At 39.7% G+C, this 23,229-nt stretch overlaps 1 protein-coding gene across 1 annotated transcript in view; it reads right to left on the reverse strand.

Moving 5' to 3' along the window:
* Positions 1-23,229, reverse strand: part of CACUL1 (CDK2 associated cullin domain 1) — a 79,025-nt gene that overhangs the window by 28,467 nt on the left and 27,329 nt on the right. The window contains exons 2-3 of the mRNA XM_024253852.3: positions 22,693-22,819; positions 21,693-21,795 (exon numbers count right to left, since the gene is read on the reverse strand). Of these exons, the coding sequence (XP_024109620.1) occupies positions 21,693-21,795; positions 22,693-22,819 (230 nt within the window). The remainder of the gene's footprint in view (positions 1-21,692; positions 21,796-22,692; positions 22,820-23,229) is intronic.

Consider the following 23,229-nt stretch of genomic DNA (forward strand, 5'->3'; position numbering starts at 1 on the left):
TCAGGCTGGGCGTGATGGCTAACACCTATAATCCCAGCATTTTGGGAGGCCAAGGTGTGCGGATCACTTGAGGTCAGGAGGAGTTCAAGACCAGCCTAGTCAACATGGTGAAACCCCATCTCTACTAAAAATACAAAAATTAGCCAGGTGGGGTGGCAGGTGCCTGTAATCCTAGCCACTTGGGAAGCTCAGGCAGGAGAATCACTTGAACCTGGAGGCAGAGGTTGCAGTGAGCCGAGATCACACCACTGTACTCCAGCCTGGGTGACAGAGCGAAACTTTGTCTCAAAAAAAAAAAAAAGATGCACTCAACGATAAATGATTTTTAAAAATTACTGAATTACATGGATATTCTATATAGAACCAAACTATATTTGAACCTGGAATGAGTTGGGAGGATATTCAACTAAGTGGTATAGGCTTAATGTACTATTAGAATGGCTAATGAAATTTATAATTACCTTAAGCACAAAAATATTCTGATTTCTATGCTAACTTGGTTGTAAACCACTTCTGTAGCTAATTATAAATATTAGTTAGAAAGCATGGACACAAATGACCCATATACACCTTCAGCTCTGTAGAGTAGTAAAATACAATACATTCCTCTATTAACTCACTCTTACATAATACCAAATCATAAAACCATCAAAAAAAAACACTTACAACTTTTTTATATGTTATAGACTGAATATAGACTGTGTTCCTCGAAAATTCCTATGTTGAAGCCCTAAACTCCTAGTACTGCCATACTAGGAATAAGGAAGCAATTAAGGCTACATGAAGTCACGATGGCAGAGCCCTGATCCTATAGGATTAGTGTCCCTAGATGAAGAAACACCAGAATGCTCAGGTTCTCGCTCCTCCCGCAGGGCTCAGAAAAAAGGCCATGTGAGGACTGCAGTGAGAAGACAGCCATTTACAAGCCAGGAAGAGGGCCCTCACACGGAGCCGAATAGGAAGCACCTTTGTCTTGGACTTCCTAGCCTCCGGAACCATGAGAAACAAATTTCTTTGTTTAAGTCATCCAGTCTATAGTACAGCTGACCCTTGAAAAACCAGAGAGTTAGGGGAGCCAACACCCAAAACACAGTAAAAAATCTGTGTATAACTTTTCACGTCCCCCCAAATTTAACTACCAATATCGCCTACTGTTGACCAGAAGTCTCACTGATAACATAAACCATCAATTAACACATATTTTGTATATTATATGTATCATTTATACTGTATTCTTACAATAAAGTAAGCTGGAGAATAAATATTAAAATCATCAAGAAGAAAAAATATATCTATTCATTAAGTGGAAGTACATCATCATAAAGATTTTCATCCTTATCTCCAACAATGGGAAAAGGGTTGGCCTTGCTGTGTCAGGGGTGGGAGAAAATCCGTGGATAAGTGGACCCACGCAGGTCAAACCCGTGTTGTTCAAGGGTCAACTGTATTTTGTTGTGGCAGCCCAGTCGAAGACACTGTGTTTTAGAGAAGTGCATCCATGCATGATTTCATTCTATTCTCTAAATCTAAATTAATTAGGTCCCATTTTAACACTAAAGAAACACCTAAATGGCCAGTAATTTGTCTAAGATTAGACCGTTAGCCAAATGATAGATCCAGGTCTTCCAATTAAAAATTCATTTCTGGGTCAGAGTGTTGGGGGATGAGCATGGTACAAAACACAATGCAAACAAAACTGATTCTACACAATAACTAACTTGTGGCAGCCCCACAGCTTATCAATCACATCTTACACATAAAGTCTTGCTTTCAAATAAGGATATTAAGAAATGCCACATGGAAGGATTCCTAAATATTAAATTTTAAAACATGAAATTATAAGACCACTTCAGCTAAGCTTTTTCAGAAATGTCCAAATATTTTGATACTATTTTCAAATAAGATTCAACTCATATTTCAGTTCTACTTAGAAGCTTATATATGTGTAAAGAATTGTCTTTACTTCTTCTAATTCATCTTCCATTACTGAGTACTTACAGGTCTGGTGCACGCTAGGTGCTTTTATTTACATTTCTTTTTTTTAATTATTATTTTTTTTTTGTACATTTTGAGACAGGTCTTGCTCTGTCTTCCAGGCTGGAGTGCAGTACCATGATTACAGCTCACTGCGGCCTCCACCTCCCAGGCTCAACTGATCGATCCTCCCAACTCAGCCACCTCCCGACTAGCTGGGACTACAGGTACGCAGCACTAGGCCTGCCTAATTTGTTTGGGATTTTTTTTTTTTTTTTTTGGTAGAGATGGGGTCTTGCTATATTGCCCAGACTGGTCTTAAATTCCTGGGCTCAAGCAACCCTCCTGCCTCAGCCTCCCAAAGGGCTGGGATTATAGGTGTGAGCCACCACACCCAGCCCATTTCTTTTTCTTAGTCCTTCTAACTGCCTATAAATTGAATGTTATTTCCATTTTACAGATGAGGTGATTGGGGCTCAGAAATCGTCACCTGTCTACAATTCTACAGTGAATAAACCCAAGACATACAACTCAAAGCATGATCAATCCAAGGCCTTCTACATCTACTTACACTCTCTTTTGGCACCCTGAAACCTTTTTACAAACTTCTCAATGTAGGGCACAACTGTCTACCTCTGGTTGCACAGCAAAGAACAGGACTGACAAAGGAATACTAGCACTCCCCAAAAGACATAAGGCCTCCCTGACTGTTCTTTCTACCTGACCATCTCTCTCTGTACCCACTAAGCTGGCTAACTTCTCCTAGTCATTCCTTCAAAAATATCTGAACTACATGGCCCTTCAGTGGGGCCCCACTGCACTCACTTCCCTCACTGGGTAGTCTCTGCCACTATCTTCAAGCTCCTGGAGGGCAATATTTATGTCTTATCTGTGTATCTCCAGTGCTGACCACAGTGCCTAGAACACAGTAGATAAAGAATGCATTGTTTTGCAAGGAAAGGGTCTTGTTTAAATCTAAACTTTGACTCTAAATCTAATTTAGCATTATTTAAATCTAAATTCCTACTTAACAAGGCTGTATGACATTAGGAAATTCATTTTGCCCTCTAAATTTCAATTTCCATATATCCAAAATAGGAAAAATACTAGCTGTGGTACTTCTAAGACATGAAGGAAATCAAAGAAAATAGTGTGTGTTTTGAAAACGTCAAGTATTACACATGTATATGCAACTAGTAAGTAAACTCCTTTCTGAATTAACTACCCATTTGTCTAATGCTTCAAAAAAAATCCAACATTTTTGTTTTTGAGATGGAGTCTTACTCTGTCACCCAGGCTGGAGTGCAATGGCATCATCTCGGCTCACTGCAACCTCCGTCTCCCAGGTTCAAAGGATTGCTCTGTCTCAGCCTCCTGAGTAGCTGGGATTACAGGTGTGGGCAACCACACCCAGCTAATTTTTTTGTATTTTTAGGAGAGACAGGGTTTCGCCATGTTGGCCAGGCTGGTCTAGAACTCCTGACCTCAAGTGATCCACCCACTTTGGCCTCCCAAAGTGCTGGGATTACAGCTGTGAGCCACCGCACCTGGCCTAATAACATTTTTAAAAGCATTCTTTGTTAACTAAAGAACTTAGGGAAAATGGTTCCATGTTATAGGCAAACTTTTAACTATAACTAATGAACACAATCATATGTAACATCTTCTTCTAAACTGCTTCAAAGAACTCTAAAAATGGTTTTTCGGCATTCAAAGAAATAAATTTTAGAAGTATTACGTGAAAAAAAAATCTTAAAAGCTGTTGCATTAAAATAATGTTCTCTTTTTACAAAAGATCACTTTATCCAAAAGTTAAAAGTATAAACATTGATCAAAAAGTACATTTACAGCAGACAGAATAAATAAAATTGAATTCCTTGTTCAAGAACTCCCAGTCTCAAAGACTATGAGTATTAAAAAGTGCTTTCTATACTGAATCAAATGTCAGAACACAGCTTTTTCTACAGAGTAAAAAAGTACATTTCATGTAGCCCTTATTCAAAACCTTTTAAATGACAGGACTATAAATTTTAGCAGTCTTCTAAAATAAACCTAAACTCCTTCCTAGGAACCTAGAAATGTCATTTAAAAAAAAAAAAAACCTAATCAAATTGTTTCTCCTTAAAATTTAAGTTCAATACACTCTAGGCCCCATTGGGGAAACTGTTACCTATTTGATTTACCTTATTTCAACATGACAGTATTTGGCTTGGACATTCAAGTTTTTTACCCCTAAACAAGCAAGCTTTGCTTTTTCCCCAAAGAAAACGAGAAAAAAACTGCCAGAAAAATAATAACCATTGTTACAGGATCTTTGGGGTGTTGTTTTTCTGGCCAGAAACACCTGTGGCCAGCGGCACCTTTACCTGAGTTTTGCTCAGGCCCACTGGGCTCATTTTGCCCACTCGACCTGGCAGGCTGCGCTCGGCTCAACGCTACTGGCCTAGATCTCACACCTGCCAAGGGCAAGTCAGGTGTGGAATGGCAAGGGGTGTGTGAGCGAGCATGGGGTCCGGGCACTGCGCACAGTCAGACATGCCGGCTGCTGCAGCAGGGCAGGCAGCTCCAGGTGCTGGCACAGGTGTCGGCTCTCCAAGAGGCTGTGGTCGGACCAGGCACACCACAAGCAGCTTCCACAGATGGCACTGGGAAATATGGTGGTGCCTGGAAGCTGGAAACTCCAAGAACCAAAGGGCCCCAAAGGGCCCCAAAGAGGGAGTCACAGCCCTGGCTCAGGGAGCTCCCAGGTCGGGGCTTCCCGAAGGGCCACAGCTCTTCTTTCCTTCTCTTCGCCCGCAATGTGGCGAGCAAGTGGCATGTCTCAGCTCTGTTTGTGTTACAACTCTTTTAGCCTCGCCATTCAGTGGGTCCTGAGTTCTTGTCCTGTGACCAGAAGAAAGGTACGCAGACAAGTGGAGGAGCAAGACGAAGAGGAGCTTCATTGAGCAACAGAACAGCTCAGAGGAAACCTACAGGGAGCAGCTCCTTTCCACAGCCAAGGTGTCCGGACAAGTGTTCAGCTCCTAGCAGAAAGGGTAGCTCCTCTCTGCAGCTGGTCGTCCCACTGTTTGCACAGCTCTCAGCAGAAAACAGGCCCTAAAGTGAGTGGCTCCTCTCTGCAGCTGGTCATCTCAACAACTGTTCAGCTCTGGGTAAGCCCAGGGCTTTTATGAGCCCAGAGGGGAGGAAGTACGTGCCCACTGGTCCATAGCCAGCCATAGGCAAGCCTGGAAAAGGCACCACAAGTTCCCACTCCAGTCTGTAGGACCGGCAGCCTGGCCCCCAGCCTTCAGGCCCTCCTTAGCTTGAAGGTGGAGGCCTCACTGGGGACCCGCCCTCTTCCACCCAGGAACCTGTCTGCCTCCTGCTGCCATTCATGGTGCCCAGGCTGTAGGTGCCAAAGGGCACCTGCAGGCCAGCGCCAAGCTGCCCTCAGCACCCCTCGGCTTCCTTTCTGTGCTTGTTGGTGTCCAAAGTCTGGAGGGGGCCGAGGCAGCAGAGGGCTAGTGTGTTAGCACTGCCCTGAGCGTGTGCACAGCTGGCCACGCTGTGACAGCACCTGGGCTCGCCCCCAACTTTGCTCCAAGATCAGAGTGGGTGCCAACAGCTTGGAAAAGCCAGGCAGTAGGAACAGACACTTCTGAGCCTTCAAGGGCAGGGGGTCCTTCCTGGGCCCCCAAGAATGCGGGGATGCCTGAGTCCACAGCTCCAGTGGATTGGGTGGCTGCAGCAGCACCCAGTGTGCTCCCTCCCCAACTCAGAAGAGGCTCCTGCCGGCTCCATGGAGCATGCAGCCCCACCCGTGATGCCTCCCTGCTACAGCGGCGTGATGGCAGTAGCCACACCAGATGGGCTGCCACTGCCGTCACCATTACTCCAAACTTGCTCCAATTTTTCTTAACAGATCTAGATTCCCTGAGTTTTGTAATATAGCTGTGTGACAACATTTTTTAAATAATGAGTAATGCATTCGTCTGGTTTAAAATTCAAATGAGTTCAAATGGGTTTAGAGTAAGTTTTCCTTTCATTCCTTCCTCCCTGAACCAACCAATATTTTTTATATCCTTCCAGAAGAACTTTATGCCTATACTAGAAAATAAATGTCCCATTTATAGCTCTTTATACACAAATGCTAAGGTATAATCACACACATCTGCACTTTCCCTAACAATGTATCTTGTAGTCAGTTTTATTCCAGTGGTTCTCGCTAACATTTTGGTCTCTGGAAACCTTCACATTCCTAAAAACAACTCAAGATTCCAAAAAGCTTTTTGTTTATATGCAGGTTGTATCTATGAGTATTTACCATAATAAAAATTAAAACTAGGTTCTAAAAATACTTATTAATTCATTCTAAAATGACAATAACAAACTCATCACCATCTTATTTTTATGAAAAATAACTATTTACCAAAACAAAATTTAGTAAGAGGAGTATCACTGTTTTTACATTTTTGCAAGTCTCTTTAGAGCCTAGCTTAATAGAAGACAGCTGGATTCTCATATCTGCTTCTGCAATGAAATCAGTTGTGATGTGTTATTTTCTGAAAGGATCAATGAATTTTTTGTACTCTATTCCATTAAAAACCACTGGTCTATCTTCTACTTTGAATGGATCTTTTCCATATACATTTTATTACATCACATATTGGTCATTTGGAAAATACTGATTCTCTGAGTTATGTAGAGCTTCCCAATGTTGATTTCATTAGACAATATCAAAAAAATACATCTCTGATGAGACAGTATCAACACCTATCTCATCAGAAATCTTTTTAAGTATTGGGAAGCTATCAAGGTCACAGTGGTAGATACAAATTTTCCAAAATTTTAATTTTCACTTCAAAGCTGAAGTTTCATTATTGGCAATAAATACTGTCAGTCATTTTCCTTGAAGTGACAATCTTAGTTCACTAATTTCTGAGAAAATGTCTGTCAAATACCAAAGTCTAACCACAGTTTGTCAGTCATTTTTTCAAGTGAAAATAGTGTTCTATGCAGAAAAGCAGGGTTAGTTCAATTCATACAACCACATAAGCACCTTTTCTCAAAACCGCCACTGTACTCTGGTATGCAGTATCCCATTTCTTTACATAAAATATTTTTTAAAGTATAAAGTCACAATTTAATAAAATTAATAATTTTCTCTGTTTCATCTGGGACATTCTTAATGAAAATGGCTTCCTCACCCCGCAAGCACATGGAAACGAAGATTCATGCTAAGGCACCAGCGTCTAACCATCATTACTTATAGACCCGCCCTGAAAGGCTTTTGGATACCCTCTGAAGTCCTCAAAACACACACACTTTAAGAATATCTATTTCTGTAAGATGCTTGAATGTACTATTTATTTAATCAGATGTCATATTGATAGCTTCGTGCTAATCCTTTGTTACCAGACTGTTCCACTGAGTAACTTCATACAGATGTTATAGACAATAATTTCAAAACAACTTTTAAATTAAAAAAGGTAGAACCAAATAATAGTCTTATGCATAATTATATAAAAAATAATTTCAGTTGTCCAGTTTAAATAGCGAAATCTGCGAAATATCACTAAAAATATATACATATACATACATGGTCCTAGTGTGAGAAATGCCTTACAGCAAGAAAGGAAAAGAGAGATTTGATATACATACCACACGTTCACAGAAGGGAAGGGGAAAGAAAGCTTGTCATCTTTAATTTTCAAAGCTAAACAAGGAAGGTTGATTGGTCAGTCACCCTAATTTGATGTATATTAATAATTTTAGAAGAGGATTATTTGTTCAAATAATTTTACTAGTCAACAGACTTAAATATACTATCATGTGGGTCAGTACTGCCCAAAGGAACTTTCTGTAGTGATGGGAATGCTCTATATCTGCACTGTCCAATGTGGTAACCAATGGCCACGTGTGGCTATTGAGCCTTGGAATGTGATTAATTAAACTAAGGAACCAAATATTTACCTCATTTTAATTGTAATAGTTACACATAACTAACTGGACAATGCAGATGTAAAATACAAACGAGTTCTACAATTTCATATTTATATCCCTCCTCCAACTATCCCCATCCTCGTCCCCATCCAACCAAAATGAAACACGAAAAAAATTAAGAATATGTGCTTTTATCTTCACAAAAGCATTCTGGTTGTCTTCAAATAAGTAAGTGACTTTTGCATGCTAGAATGAAGTAGACAGGAAGAAGGGATGGAAGAGAAGGACCTAATAAACATGACAAAACATGTATCTTTGTAAAAGTAATATATCTTCATTGAAATTTTTAAAAATTTAAAATGCAACTATAGAAAAATAACCACTACCGGCCGGGCGCAGTGGCTCACACCCTATAATCCCAGCACTTTGGGAGGCCGAGGCAGGCGGATCACGAGGTCAGGAGGTCGAGACCATCCTAACACGGTGAAACCCCGTCTCTACTAAAAATATAAAAAATTAGCCGGGCGTGGTGGCAGGCGCCTGTAGTCCCAGCTACTCGGGAGACTGAGGCACGAGAATGGCATGAACCTGGGAGGTGGAGCTTGCAGTAAGCCGAGATCGCGCCACTGCACTCCAGCCTGGGCAACAGAGCGAGACTCCGTCTCAAAAAAAAAAAAAAGAAAAAAATAACCACTACCAACATTGGTAGAAAATTATTACCATTTTGGTATTTTTGTTCTTTGTTTTTTTTTTCTCTGTGTGCGTGTGTCTGTTTCTAAACAAATATGGCTTATTTTGTAACCCGATTTTATCGCCCAGCTATAGATCATCACCATCTCTTCCAGGTCAAATTTCTTTCCATAACCTAATTTTAACAACCGTTTGGACACATCATTGTCTATATCATCAGTCCCTTGTCACTGGATACTTAGGCTATGCTTTGCTGTTTATGTTATCCAGGTCTGCAGGGATACTTCTAATTCAGACTAGCACTCTAGCTGTGCAAATGTGTTGAGTGGCATCAGCAATAACACAACCTTATTCTTTTTTTTTTTTTTTTTTGAGACACAGTCTCCCTCTGTCGCCCAGGTTGGAGTGCAGTGGCGCGATCTCGGCTCACTGCAAGCTCCACCTCCCAGGTTCACGCCATTCTCCTGCCTCAGCCTCCTGAGTAGCTGGGACTACAGGTGCCCGCCACCACGCCTGGCTAATTTTTGTATTTTTGGTAGAGACAGGGTTTCACCGTGTTAGCCAGGATGGTCTCGATCTCCTGACTTCGTGATCTATCCGCCTCGGCCTCCCAAAGTGCTGGGATTACAGGCGTGAACTACCGCGCCCGGCCCACAATCTTATTCTTAAACGTAAGCTATACTGCGCTCCCTGCTTAAGAGAGAGACTAGGTTCAGGAACAATGGTACATTTCCATAGGCCAGTGGACCTCAAAGAATGCTTCTCTCCTGAAGCATTAGGACTGAAGCATACCAGTCACCTGAAGCGACTGGTAATGACACAGATTCCTTTGCCACACTCCAAAGTCTTGATTCGGAAACTTTCCAGAGGTGTGTATTTCTAGTGAGAACTTCAGGGAAGTCTGTAAACAGCTGGCCCACCTGTTAAGCATTTAGGAACCCTACACCTTAAGCCTCTTCCAAGAAATGAGAGGAGCTCTACAGTAAGGAAGTCTGCAGGATTCAAGAGAAAACTGAGCAGTAATCACCCATGTAACACAGGCATTTACTGCAGGACAATTTAGCTGCAAACTGCACTGAAATCAGTAAAAATATGATGCACTAACATTTTAACATTAACATAGGTGAATTTTTCTCTTAAAAGTTAACGGCTTCTTGACTAGTATCAAATTCAGGGAGTATAAAGTTATCAAAATATAACTCAAGTTCCACCTCAGCTTAGAATGCGGAAAGCTGTGAAAGAACATCACTCCCACTCTTATGGTAAGGAAAAGCTGGTTAACCAAAATAATCATAATTTTTTGAGCTCATCAGACACCTAAGGTTTCTTTAACTTACATTTGCAATGTCCAACTAGGTGAGAAGAATTTCAGAGCGACAAGCTCCTCTAAAAAAAATAAAGGACACATGGACTATTTCTCTGTTGGTGATGGTAGTCATAAAAGCAGGTAAGCAAACAACAGAAACTGTAATGAATCATTAAAGGCCAAGTGTGAACTAACAGTGTAGAATCCCTCGGAGCTTCAACACAAGGGCAGTCAGTGCCAGCACCTCCTCTCCAACTATTTTCCGTGGGTTTCCACTGGGTCATCAAGAGAAGGACTGGGGGCAGTGAAAGAAATCTGAGAGGCCATCCTCCATAGCAAGATGTGCCGGGCTTAGTAAGACCTGAGGATGAAGCAGGAATACCTAAAGAAGCCGATGAACACATCATGGGGTCCTCCATGACAAAAAAGGTGGGGATTAACTGCCAATGGAAGACATGAACAAAAACTGCCTGTACCCCAGAACCTACCCAGATTCAAAGCAAAAGCCATTTGCTGAAAGGAAGGGGTAAGAAACCCTGCACCCTGGTGACCCTTCTTTGACCTTAGGCAAAAACTGTCTACCACTGGAAGACAGGCAGGTGATCCTCCAGCCCTCCTGACAAGCAAAGATCAGCAACCATTTTCAGGATGGTAGAAAATCCACTCACACCCAGGTTTCCACACTATTATGAAGCAAAAATATACTGCTGCTGATGGAAGCACAGGAAACTTGCTTACTCCCAAAGTTCCCCAAAGATACAAGGTAAAATTTGGTTGCCACAGGGTGTGTGCGGGGCAGGACAGGGGAGGGGAGAGTGGGGGAGGGAACTCACCTGCACACCAGACCAGAGATCAACAAACTAGAGGCTGTGGGCCAAATCTTGTCTACACCCTGTTTTGATTAAGTACAGTTGTTTTGGAACACAGCAATGCCCATTCTTTATGTAATCTGTGTGGCTGCTTTCACCTGCACCAGCAGAGTTGAGCACAGGAGCTAGACAAAGACCACACAGCCCGTGAAGATATTTACTTTTATTTTATTTATTATTATTATTTTTTTGAGACGGAGTCTCGCTCTGTCGCCCAGGCTGGAGTACAGTGGCGCGATCTCGGCTCACTGCAAGCTCCACCTCCCAGGTTCACGCCTTACTCCTGCCTCAGCCTCCCAAGTACCTGGGCCTATAGGCGCCCACCACCACGCCCGGCTAATTTTTTGTATTTTTAGTAGACACGGGTTTTCACCGTGTTAGCCAGGATGGTCTCGATCTCCTGACTTTGTGATCCACCTGCCTCAGCCTCCCAAAGTGCTGGGATTACAGGCGTGAGCCACTGCGCCCAGCCGAGGCATGCCCATTTCTAAGCAGAAACTGTTCTTTTTAAGCTAAACTGTTCTTTTTACATACAATGTCCAACACTCAATAAAAAACTAAGACCAAAAAAACAAAAACACAGCCCACTGTCAAGAATTATGTCAAGAATTAAACATTCAGCATGCACAGAGATGTCCCACATGAAGGAGCTATCATAGACACTTTAAAATAACTATGACTAATATATGCAATAGCCTACTAGAAAAGGCAGATAACATGCACAAAAAGATGGGAGAATTTCAGCAGAAAAATGGAAACTATTTTTAAAAGAGTCAAATGGAAATGTTAAAAATTCTCAAATAGTTTATTCCAAGTCCTTTAACATTTATTCCTACAATAAGTACAACGTTGGCATTTTTGTATCCCATACAAATGCACCTGGATACCATCTCAAGGATCCTTAATACTATTTTCTCAATCAAATTGGGAATTTCTTTTTCTAAAAATCTGCCTTTAGATGACTAACTATAGCAAAAACTACTAATGGGTAATATGCTTTTAGTCCAGCTTATTCCATGACGTTCCAGAGCAATACCATACTGCCACGGACAGATGTGTCAAGGCTCTAGAAACAACACCCATTACGCACTGGAAGCTGACAAAGACGCTTCATAAAAATGGAATTTCTCGGCCGGGCATGGTGGCTCACACCTGTAATCCCAGCACTTTGGGAAGCCAAGGCGGGCAGATCACCTGAGGTCAGGAGTTCAAGACCAGCCTGACCAACATGGAGAAATCCCGTCTCTACTAAAAATATAAAATTAGCCGGGTGTGGTGGCACATGCCTGTAATCCCAGCTACTCAGGGGGCCAAGGCAGGAGAATCGCTTGAATCCGGGAGGCGGAGGTTGCAGTGAGCTGAGATGGCACCATTGCACTCCAGCCTGGGCAACAAAAGCTAAACTCCGTCTCAAAAAAAAAAAAAAGGAATTTCTTTCCAAATAGACAAATACATATGACATTCCATTCCCATTCTTGCTGTGCAGATATTATTTCCATATTAGAATAATATCCAAAAAAATAGTGATATAGAAGGTAACTGATCTTCAGGAGCTATTTAAGAGCTATAACATACATATTAGAAACTTCTCATATAAACTGTAAGCATGGTTTTCAATTGAAAACTACAATAAAGTCAATTGAGTCTAAGATAGAAGATATTTCTCTTTTCACTTAGATCTTTTACTTCTTAAGCTACTATTATTATATGAAATTTTTTTCTTGATTTATTTCTAAAATAAGACTTCCTTCATTTTCCAAATACTATTTGGACTTAATAAACTGAGTTAAATCTGGCTTCTGCGTTCCTGGGTTCATTTAGCTTATCTACATGAAATAATCTGTAATCTAATACTAGCTTTTAAAGTAACTAGCTAGGTGCCACTGAGCAGCTATAAAAGGTTCAAGGATTACTAAATGGAGAAATATCCAAAGAAGCCAGATAGGCTAGGCTGACTTCTCACTTCCCCACATACTTTATCTCTATGTAACACAGCAAACACTAACTTACTTACACTACTTATACCTATTTGCTATTATTTTGGAAAGGAAATCTTTTTCCCTATCTTTTCTAACTTAAGTTACACAGTTTGGTCTCAAACAAAGTATATCTTAAAAAGAATACAATTCATAACTGTAATCTGTACACCATGCAAATGTACTCTGTACAAATGCAAATAGCTATTATTTATGTGATTTTACTCTCCTGCTCATTTCCCAAGTTCTGGATGATGTTTTACCTGGAACAAATACATGCCTCTGGTAATGTCAGTGGTAAAGCCAGCATATGTTTTTGTAATCAATTTATACCAAGTACTTTTTACTGGATCTCTATTTTTGGGCCTGGTATTATGTTAAGTCCTATGAAGGCACATGAAAATGCAAACAAAATCCTTTCTTTCAAAGGAAGATAGTAAACTTATTAGAATCACGGTCTGAATGAGAGCCTATCGAATGATCGAGGGTTAGGGTGTCTCCCTGGCAAATTCTTGGATTTGCCATGACAACTGCTTTAAGTTCTAGTAGAGAGGAAAAAAGCAGATCTCCATATAACTTAGAAACATTTTCAGTAGAACACACATATAAAGGGCTATTTACCAGTTGCAATGATATTTATTTTATTTGAAACCTATGAAGAAAGGATATCAAGCAATTTTCTTATTATCTAAAATCTTATTCACTTTAGCAAGGAATAAACAGAGTATTTGGAGGAGGAAAGTTTTCTTAGAATACACTTTGTAGTACAAGAGAATTAGAAATTAAAACCTTTAAAACGCATAAAAAATTTCAAATGACCATACACAAGATAACCAGTTGAGTTATGCTGCCACCCACTGGACAAAAAATAAACAGCAACGCAATCCTTGGTCTGATTTTAACCACCAAGGGACTAGCTCACTTTATTGGCAATCTGGCAGTAAAGATTTTATATGCAAATTGGAGTCTATAAATAGTGAATCAAAGTTAAGTACTGTTGGCTGATTACGGTTTAGTTTCTATTAATTTCCATTATTAATTTATTTGACAGTTAACTTATTTTGCTTAAAACCAAGATACAGTTAAACATCAATATTACTCTAATTTTATTAATATGGTTTAAATGTAATCAGTTAACTTCCTTTTAATTAAACTACTGTAAATTCAGCCTGATTTGAGATAAAATTGCAACATTTCCAGCACCTTTGTCTCTGTGGTGTCTCCTCAACAGGACCCTGAATGCAGGCTAGCAATACCGGCGCTCATCCTCCCACTTGAAATGTTACTGTCCTGGCCGAGGAACCAAATCTCTGTGTCAACACTGTTTACTGGGGCTAACGTACAGTGTGAGTTCCAAAGCACTGACAAAAGAACTGTGAATGGGTCACTTGACTATAAAACTACTATATCAAAACGTCAGAATATTTTTATTTGGTGAAAATATACTCTCTTTTAGATAACGCATTAGCATATACAATAAATGTATCGACATTACTTGGGGAGAAAATGCCTCACAATTGTTTCAATGGATTCTGGATTCAGAAATACACATAGAAAAAATGAAATGAGGAAGTGTCATTTAAGACAGTTTTAAAAGATTTTATATCCATCTATCCATTATAGTGGTCCCCCACCTTATCCAGTTTCCCTGAGATTTAAGTTACCCAGTCAACCGCAGTCTGAAAATATTAAACAGAAAACTCCAGAAACAAACTTTTTTTTTTTTTCTTGAGACGGAGTTTCGCTCTTGTCACCCAGGGTAGAGTGCAATGGCGCGATCTCGGCTCACTGCAACCTCCACCTCACAGGTTCAAGCGATTCTCCTGCCTCAGCCTCCTAAGTAGCTGGGACTACAGACATGCCACCATGCCTGGCTAATTTTGTATTTTTTTTTAGTAGAGATGGGGTCTCTCCATGTTGGTCAGGCTGGTCTCAATCTCCCGACCTCAGGTGATCTGCCCACCTCAGCCTCCCAAAGTGCTGGGATTACAGGCGTGAGCCACCACGCCCAGCCACAATTCTTAAGTTTTAAACTGTATGCCCTTCTGAGTAACGTGATGAAATCTTAACACCATCCAGCTCCATCCCGCCTGAGATATCTATCAGCACTTTGTCCAGCATATGCACACTGTTGACACTATCCATCTGTCAGTCACTTAGCCATCTCGGTTATCAGTTCAACTGTCACGATCATCACAGCACATGTTCAAACAACCCTTACTTTACTTAATAATGGCTCCAAAGAGCAAGAGAAATGATGTTGGCAATTCAGATATGCCAAAGAGAAGCCGTAAATGCTTCCTTTAATTGAAAAGATGAAAGTTCTCAACTTAATAACAGGAGGAAGAAATCTACTCCAAAGGTGGGGCTTGGACATCAGAACCAAATGGAGGACTAGCTAAAAACAGGTTAGGGCAGAAGCACCTCCCCATAAGACATGCCCACCAGTGTGCCATGTCAGTTGACCATTGCCATGGCAACACCCAGAAGTTACTGCCCCTTTCCATGGCAACAACCCAATAACCCAGAAGTTACCATCCTCTCCCTCATTCTAGAAATTTCTGCATACTGCCCTTAATTTGCATATAATTAAAAGTAGGTATGAGTGCAGAACTGCCTCTGAGCTGCTACTCTAGACACACTGCCCATGGGGTAGCCCTGCTCCACAAGGAACAGTACCAGTCTGAAATTGTCTTCCTTTTTTTAATGTAGCACTTAGTCTTTAACATTTCATATAATAACAGACATGTTGAAGTTTATTATCCTACTATTTTTCTATTTATCTCATCTGTTCTCTGTACTTTTAAAAAATCCTTTCTTGATTTATTTTAAAATTATTCCATTTTTTTCTCCTCTATGTCTTGTTAACTATGTTTTTTTACTACAGACTATATCCTTGTCACATCATAGTCTAAAATAAAGTAGTGCTTTACCATTTCCTGGACAATGCAAGGGCTTCAGAACATTTCAAACCTTCACTCCCCCCTTCAACCTTACACATTATTGTCACGAGTTTTGATTTTTTTTATATATATATATATATATATTCTTATACCCTAGAAGACATTATCATTATTATTGACCCACACTTGCATATTTATCTTTTCCCTTCTTCATTCCTAAGTGAATCTTCAAGTTTTCATCTGGGAACATTTTCTTTCTATCTGAAAAACACTTTTATTTGTTTAAGAAACTACTGGTGATGAATTCTCCCAATTCTTGCCTAAAAATGTACTTCACAATTTCACCTGGTTTGATGCCTCATTTCCTACTATGACTAGTTATTTCTGATTAAGTGCCAGATACTGCTCATGAAAAACTATGCAAACAATCTGATGCCTAGGATAATGGTATCTCTCTAGAATTTACTTTTGCTACTAGTAAGCTTAATCGAGGCTCTAGCAAATCAAGACCACCTTTTTTTTCTTTTTGGGAGACGGAATCTGGCTCTGTCGCCCAGGCTGGAGTGCAGTGGCACCACTGCAACTTCCACCTCCCGGGTTCAAGCAATTATCTGTCTCAGCCTCCTAAGCAGCTGGGATTACAGGCGCCCACCACCACACCCAGCTAATTTTTTTGTATTTTTAGTAGAGACAGGGTTTCACCATCTTGGCCAGGCTGGTCTTGAACTCCTGACCTTGTGATCCGCCCTCCTCCGCCTCCCAAAGTGCTGGGATTACAGGCATGAGCCACCGCACCCGGCCAAATCAAGACCATCTTAATCCAAATGAGGAATCAGGCTTTAGCAACTGAGAAGGCTAGTCTTTATTTTTTTATTCTTGCTAGTCCTGAGATGTGGTACTTCAGGTTTAATGGGCCTTATACTCCAATTTACTACCCAACCCCCACAAGTGTGTCAAAGCTCTATTAAATTTCTCAGCTCATTACCCTCCTTTTCCAGAATAAATAGGTGACCCCAGTAGACAAATGGCTCAAATGTTAGGTTCCTCTATCTGAGTTTCCTTCTTCTCTTAGATCCTGGCCCTATAATTCACTTTGTTAGTTCTGTGGTCTAATTTTTGTAATTGCTCTCAGCAGGGGGGGCGGTCCACACTATCTAGTCTTATCAATTATATGTCCACTACCAGACCCAATAGAGTCATACTTAAATAGGATACATTAGGGTTCCCACTAGGAACCCCTGCAACCAATAAAACCACTCAGTTTTTTTTACACTGACCAAAAAATCAGCTGTGATTAATTAAGGAAAGCAGTAAATAGTATTTTAGATTTTTGAACAAGAAAGTATGTCCATCAAATTAGGGTTTTTAGGTTGTTCAGCCAAAAGAAGAGACTGCAGGAAGACAAACCAATTAAAAGAATACTCCACTAGTGCAGGCATGAACCAATGATGACATGGAAGAGGAAGACAACAATGGGAATCAAAGAGGACAGAGCAAGAGATATTACAGTATTCCATCCACCTTAACTAGCACCCAGAAATAGGAGAGAAAAAGCTAAAAGGAATATGAAATACCAAGCCTCAGAAAGAAACTAATTTGAATGAAGAGGAATTTAGATTTAGACCTCAGTATGAGGTATCTATAAGATGAAATTCAAATCCAACAGGCAAGTGTAGGTCCTAATCTGAGGGTCCTGGTCTCTCACAAAAAATATGGTAATTTCTAAATGTTTCCATAGAATTTTCCAAAACTATTCAGAATATTATTTACTGAACTGGTAAACCAATTTACTCTCTATAGTCATCTATTTCCATTCATTGGTACAGGAAAATACCAGAATTGGAAATGTACATTTTGAGGCTCTGGGAGATACAGAAAAATAAAAATAAATAGAATTTCATTATTACATTTAAAGAAAGAACAGCAGGGAGTGGTGGTGTCCCATGTCTGTAATACCAGCACTTTGGGAGGCCAAGGCAGGAAGATCACTTGAGTCCAGAAGTTCAACACCAGCCTGGGCAACATGGTAAAAACCCCACCTCTACAAGAAATACAAAAATTAGCTAGGCATGGTGGTGCACACCTGTAGTCCCAGCTACTCGGGGGTGCTGAGGCCGGAGGATCATTTGAGCCCAGGAGGTCAAGGCTGCAGTGAGCCAGGATCACACCACTGCACTCCAGTCTAGGTAACAGACTGAGACACTGTCTCATAAATAAACAAGAAGGGGGGAGTTAATAAGGACGAGAGAAGAGCCTGGTTTAAAAAAATCAAGGCAAAATATACTGTCACAATTTTGAACAATCCAGCAGTAAGTAAAAATGTATAGATACACATGCAGTGAAATATAATAGTAAGGAGAACACTAAGGGGACTTAGCTATTTGTTTTATTAGTTTAACAACACAACAAAAAAAACTTTAAAATGCCTGAAGTAAAACAGTCATTATTTCCAAAATGAAAGAAATGTGTTTAAAAAAAAAAAAAGAGGCAGCAAGTTAGATTATGCTGTCATGTAAAAAATATTTACATTCAACAAATTATTCTAAAATCTCTAAAAACCATGTTCTCTAGTTTTTAAGTCAACACCAAAAATAACTGAAGAATATGGGAACATTATTTTATATACTCTTTAATCTCCCTAACAGGATATGCCTTGGGATAAAAATAAGTAAGTCCCTCTGACATATAAACTATACAAACCCACAGCTATTTTAAGATGCCCTTGACTGAGGCTGACGCCCTGTAGGTCCAAATCATTGATTTATCAACTCCAGCACTAAATTTCTGATCATCTGCCAAATGCAACTCCTCCCACGCTCTTATTTTGGCTCATAACAACAATATTTCATTACGAAAACCAGAGCTGCAAACAAAATGCTCCATCCAAATAAAATGTTTCTGGCTCATAATGCCTGGCACCTTCTCTTGATCTGTCCCCATGAAAACTGCCTTAAGGTCTCTATAAAATAAAGATTACATCAGGCCACACACATCACACTGAACAAATAAATAAAATGCCTACAAATCTAGAGAGCACAGGAGTAGTGGTCATCTGAAGCTAATTATGCTACTCTTTCCATTAGTACAGGTCACATTTAGTTACTCAGCATTCAGCCAAAACACATTTGCTGAGTTGTAATTGTGGCAGACACTAAGGATAAAAAGACAAACACGACAGAGTCCCTCCCCATCAAGGGAGGGCCTGTGAAGTAGCAGAAACAATAACACAATCACTGCCCTAACAGAGTTCTTATTGCTGAGATGCTATGGATCCACAGAAGAAATGCCAATATTCTGTTCTGTTTTGAGAGGAGTGCAGGAGTTCCAGGAAGGCTTTACACAGATGGACACAAATGAGTTTAAGCCCAAGAAAAGAACGAAGAAGCATCTGCCAGGCAGGAAGCAGAAGAAAAAATACCTTACACCTTAGTGTAAAGAACTACAGATATTTTAGTAAATCTACTTCCTTTTAATGTCAAGAAAATACCTTACACCTTAGTGTGAAGCAACAAGATATTTTAGTAAATCTACTTCATTTTAATGTCAAGAAAATTTGTAAGATGATATATATTAGCATGTTTAATAAAGAGGCAAACACACAAATGCCGAGTGACAGAGCTGAAAACAGAGCCCTGGATCCCCATGTTTTAAACCACTTCCCACTGCTATTTAATAATGGTTACAATCTTTATAATCTTATAAAAAGAATCATTTTGAAGCTAGACTTTTCATAAGACCATATTGCTGAACTCAAAGTGGGACATGTATTGATTCTAAAAACAAACTAAATTCCCTGGTTTTATATCATATATCACCCCTTTTAAAAATACTAACATCAGGCTGGGCACAGTGGTTCACACCTGTAATCCTAGCACTTTGGGAGGCCGAGGCTGGCAGATCGCTTGAGTCCAGGAGTTTGAGACCAGCATGAGCAACACGGCAAAACCCCATCTCTAAAGCAAAAAACATAAAACATTTGCCAGGCATGGTGGCATGCACCTGTAGCACCAGCAACTGGGGAGGCTGGGGTGGGAGGATCACCTGAGCCCAGGGAGGTCAAAGCTGCAGTAAGCCATGATTGTACCACTGCACTCCAGCCTGGGAGACAGAGCGAGACCCCCATCTTAAAAAAATTAAAAAAAAAAAAAAACACTAACATCAAAAGAAATATCACTCTGATGTATGTTTTCATCATTAATAAGAATCATTACGATATTAATATAAAACGAAAAATTATTTGGTTTCATAATAGGCTGTATTTGTAGGGTGAGGGAAAATAGACACTGTGATATATACAGAACTGATGGGAATGCAACTTGATACAACTTCTGTGAACCACAATATGGACTTAGTAAACGACATTACTTACAAGACTGACTATTCACTTCAGCACTGTTAGTAATAGCCAAAGACTGGAAGTAACCTAAATATTCATCAATCAAAAACTGGTTAAATTAAGGTATATCAATAAAGTAGGGCAGTTGAGATAAGCATTTCAGTAAAACAGTTGGGAAATGATGATGAACCTGACTAGGGTACTGGCAAATGAACAGAAGTGTGTGACAGGGTCCACAGCGAGACCCGAAGTCCATAAACTGGATTCAGGTAGGAATTCAGGTAGATGGTGGAGTGAAGAATTAGAAAGCAAATCACTCAAAAGCTATAAAGCATAGATCTAGGGTTTCATCAACAATTTATACACAATGCCTAAGCACTAAATATACGTGTTAAATGAATAAAGATTTTATAGTTAGCGGCAAAAAGATGAAGAAAGAAATTTATACTAACAACAAGAAAAGTATATATTTGACTATGACAAAACAGCTCCATCATTTGAAAAACAAAACAAAATGCTACTTAGTACAACAACTGTTTGGGGAAAAAAAGACAAAAAAAACTAAGCTATCTCAGACCACAAGTTGTGAAGAACAATATCCAAGCCCAAAGCACACCCCAGCATGCGCTATAAACTGCGGTTATTTCAAAACTGCTGGGATGCTTCCTAATTGTGGTATAGACCTTGGTAATCTATCGCGGAGTGACTTTTCTTTTTTTTTTTTTTTTTGAGACAGAGCCTCACTCTGTCGCCAGGCTGGAGTGCAGCGACGCAATCTCAGCTAACTGCAACCTCCGCCTCCCAGGTTCAAGCGATTTCCCTGCCTCAGTCTCCTGAGTAGCTGAGACTACAGGAGTGTGCAACCACGCCCGGCTAATTTTTTTGTATTTTAGTAGAGATGGGGTTTCACCATGTTGGCCAGGATGGTCTAGATCTCCTGACTTCGTGATCCGCCTGTCTCGGCCTCTCAAAGTGCTGGGATTGCTGAGTGATTTTTCTAGACATTGTTCTACTTCTATACCAAAAGCAAAGTGGGATCAAGCCCTGGTATAAACATTATTTGGTTGGTGCAAAAGTAACGGAGGTTTCTGTCATTATTTTCAATGGCAAAAACCACAATTCCTTTTGCACCAACTTAATAACACCTGATCTTCAAACACTGAAGGTTTACTGAAGTGGGCAGGTGGAGGATCAAGCTAAGTGCTCCCTTAAACAGCAGGTTTTCTGCAACCTACCCCAGACTTTAGAGCTGAGATGATGCCTATTTACAGGAGGTTTATCAATAAAGTGTTTACTTCAGTTGTTTATATTGAAAGGTATTATAAATTAGTAGGCAAACCACTCTTCAAAGATGATAATACAAGTTCCAAAACAAGTTAAAATATACACATATTTTTGTATCATAAAAGTCACCAAATATTGACATTGACAGAAAAAAATAAGGTTTTAAATAAAAGAAATGTTGACATGGTAATCAATGGAATCAGTTAAGGTCTGAAATATATTTAATCCAAAAATTCCACAATTTATACCAAATTTTCAAATTAATAATCTATTCCAAAATTACGTGATTTGATCAACATTCACCTGGAAAACATTTATAAATTTATATCATAATCAAATTAACAAGCTTCCAAATGTGTACTAGAAAAGCTAACTGCAACCAGTCAGGAAAACCCAAGGAAGCAAGAATCAATACAATCAGTTCTTTACCTGCAGCTCCTTCGAGACTCTCTCTAAGTGATTAGTTATCTTTTTAATCAGATCACTATACATCTGTTCCGAGTGCTGCTGGCATACACATTTATACACACAACTGTAAAACAAACAAACAAAAACCCCCACAAACCAAGTTAATCATAAAGCACTTAACTCAGTCCAAGGTTAAAGCACACTTTTGATATATAGCCACTGATCCAATAATTCATACCTTCAAAAAGTAACCAATCACAACTTTTAAATAAAAAATTTCTCCTCCCCCATCGGTGTTCGGATGGAAAAGATAGTACCATCTGCTGTAAATATGCTCTTCTAAGTAGTGTATTACACATTTAATCAGTACTAGATAATCTAACAGTAGGTGAGAATCTAAGGTCTGAATATGATAACTATTTATAAACCAGGTTCTCTCTCTTTCTCTTTTTAAATGAACGTCAAAATAAGGAAGAGAGAGTGATTGATAATCAGTAGAGAGAGGTTTCTAACTCACGGAAGTGTTTGCAATACAACCTCTTTGCACATCAGCTGTGTGGAACAACATACTTGTCACTTCCTCTTTTCACTGTGCTGATCTCATATCCCACCCCACTTCCTAATTTGCTGCTTCCATTAACAGGAGCTGAGAAACAAAATAACCAAAGAGAGTTAGAATTGTGTGTCAATAAACACCAACAGATTAAGGTCTCCCTCTGAGACTAAAAATATGATTTTTACACCAGATACTTCAGTCATTCTTGCTTTTATTGCTGACTTCCACAGTGTCTGCATTATGTATGGTGGAGGTAGCAGGCTTACTCTGTTGTCATGATTTGAAAACCACTTTTCAATCAAAAAGTATAAACCAAACCCTCCAATCCGTAAGTGTGGAATACATAAAACACTTACAGAGCCTCATCTTATGCATTCTACATTACATGTTTGTGTAAGGCATAATTCAAGTGCCTTGAACCTCGGTATACCCTTTCAAACCCAAGCAAATTAAATCTTAACTTACCTGTATATCTGTTCATAGGATATGGGGATATAGTCACCAGGACTCTGAGTTAAAAGTTGATCTATGGCACCATCCAATTTTGGCCAGTATGTGCTCTTATAATCTTCAATAGTTATAACATTCATTACTAAAAGTAAAAAGTAAAATAAATATTACTACGTGCCACATGTGGAGCAAACACAAATCACAGCCATTTTGCACTCTCAAATTCCTCTCACTTACTCTTCTGATTTTACACTGACACTCTATCACCTAACTATCCTATTTCAATTAAAAACAAAAAAGGCAACCTAGTCAAGGATGTTAAGCAGCCATTAATCATGAGTTTAAGAGGAGTTAGTATGAACCTGCCCATCTTTAAAAATAACAACCCAACAAGCAATCATCACTGGCTTCCTTCTGGGTTTCCTGTAAGCTTCTGTCATCAATGGAGCAGTCTCAAACATGCTCTGACCCTCAAATACACACTGCCAAATTATGTGACAAAATGGCCTATCAATGAACCACAGGAAAATTCAGAGAAATCATGAACACCAA

The sequence above is a fragment of the Pongo abelii genome, chromosome 8, assembly GCF_028885655.2.
Source record: "Pongo abelii isolate AG06213 chromosome 8, NHGRI_mPonAbe1-v2.0_pri, whole genome shotgun sequence".
Classification (NCBI taxonomy): Eukaryota; Metazoa; Chordata; class Mammalia; order Primates; family Hominidae; genus Pongo; species Pongo abelii.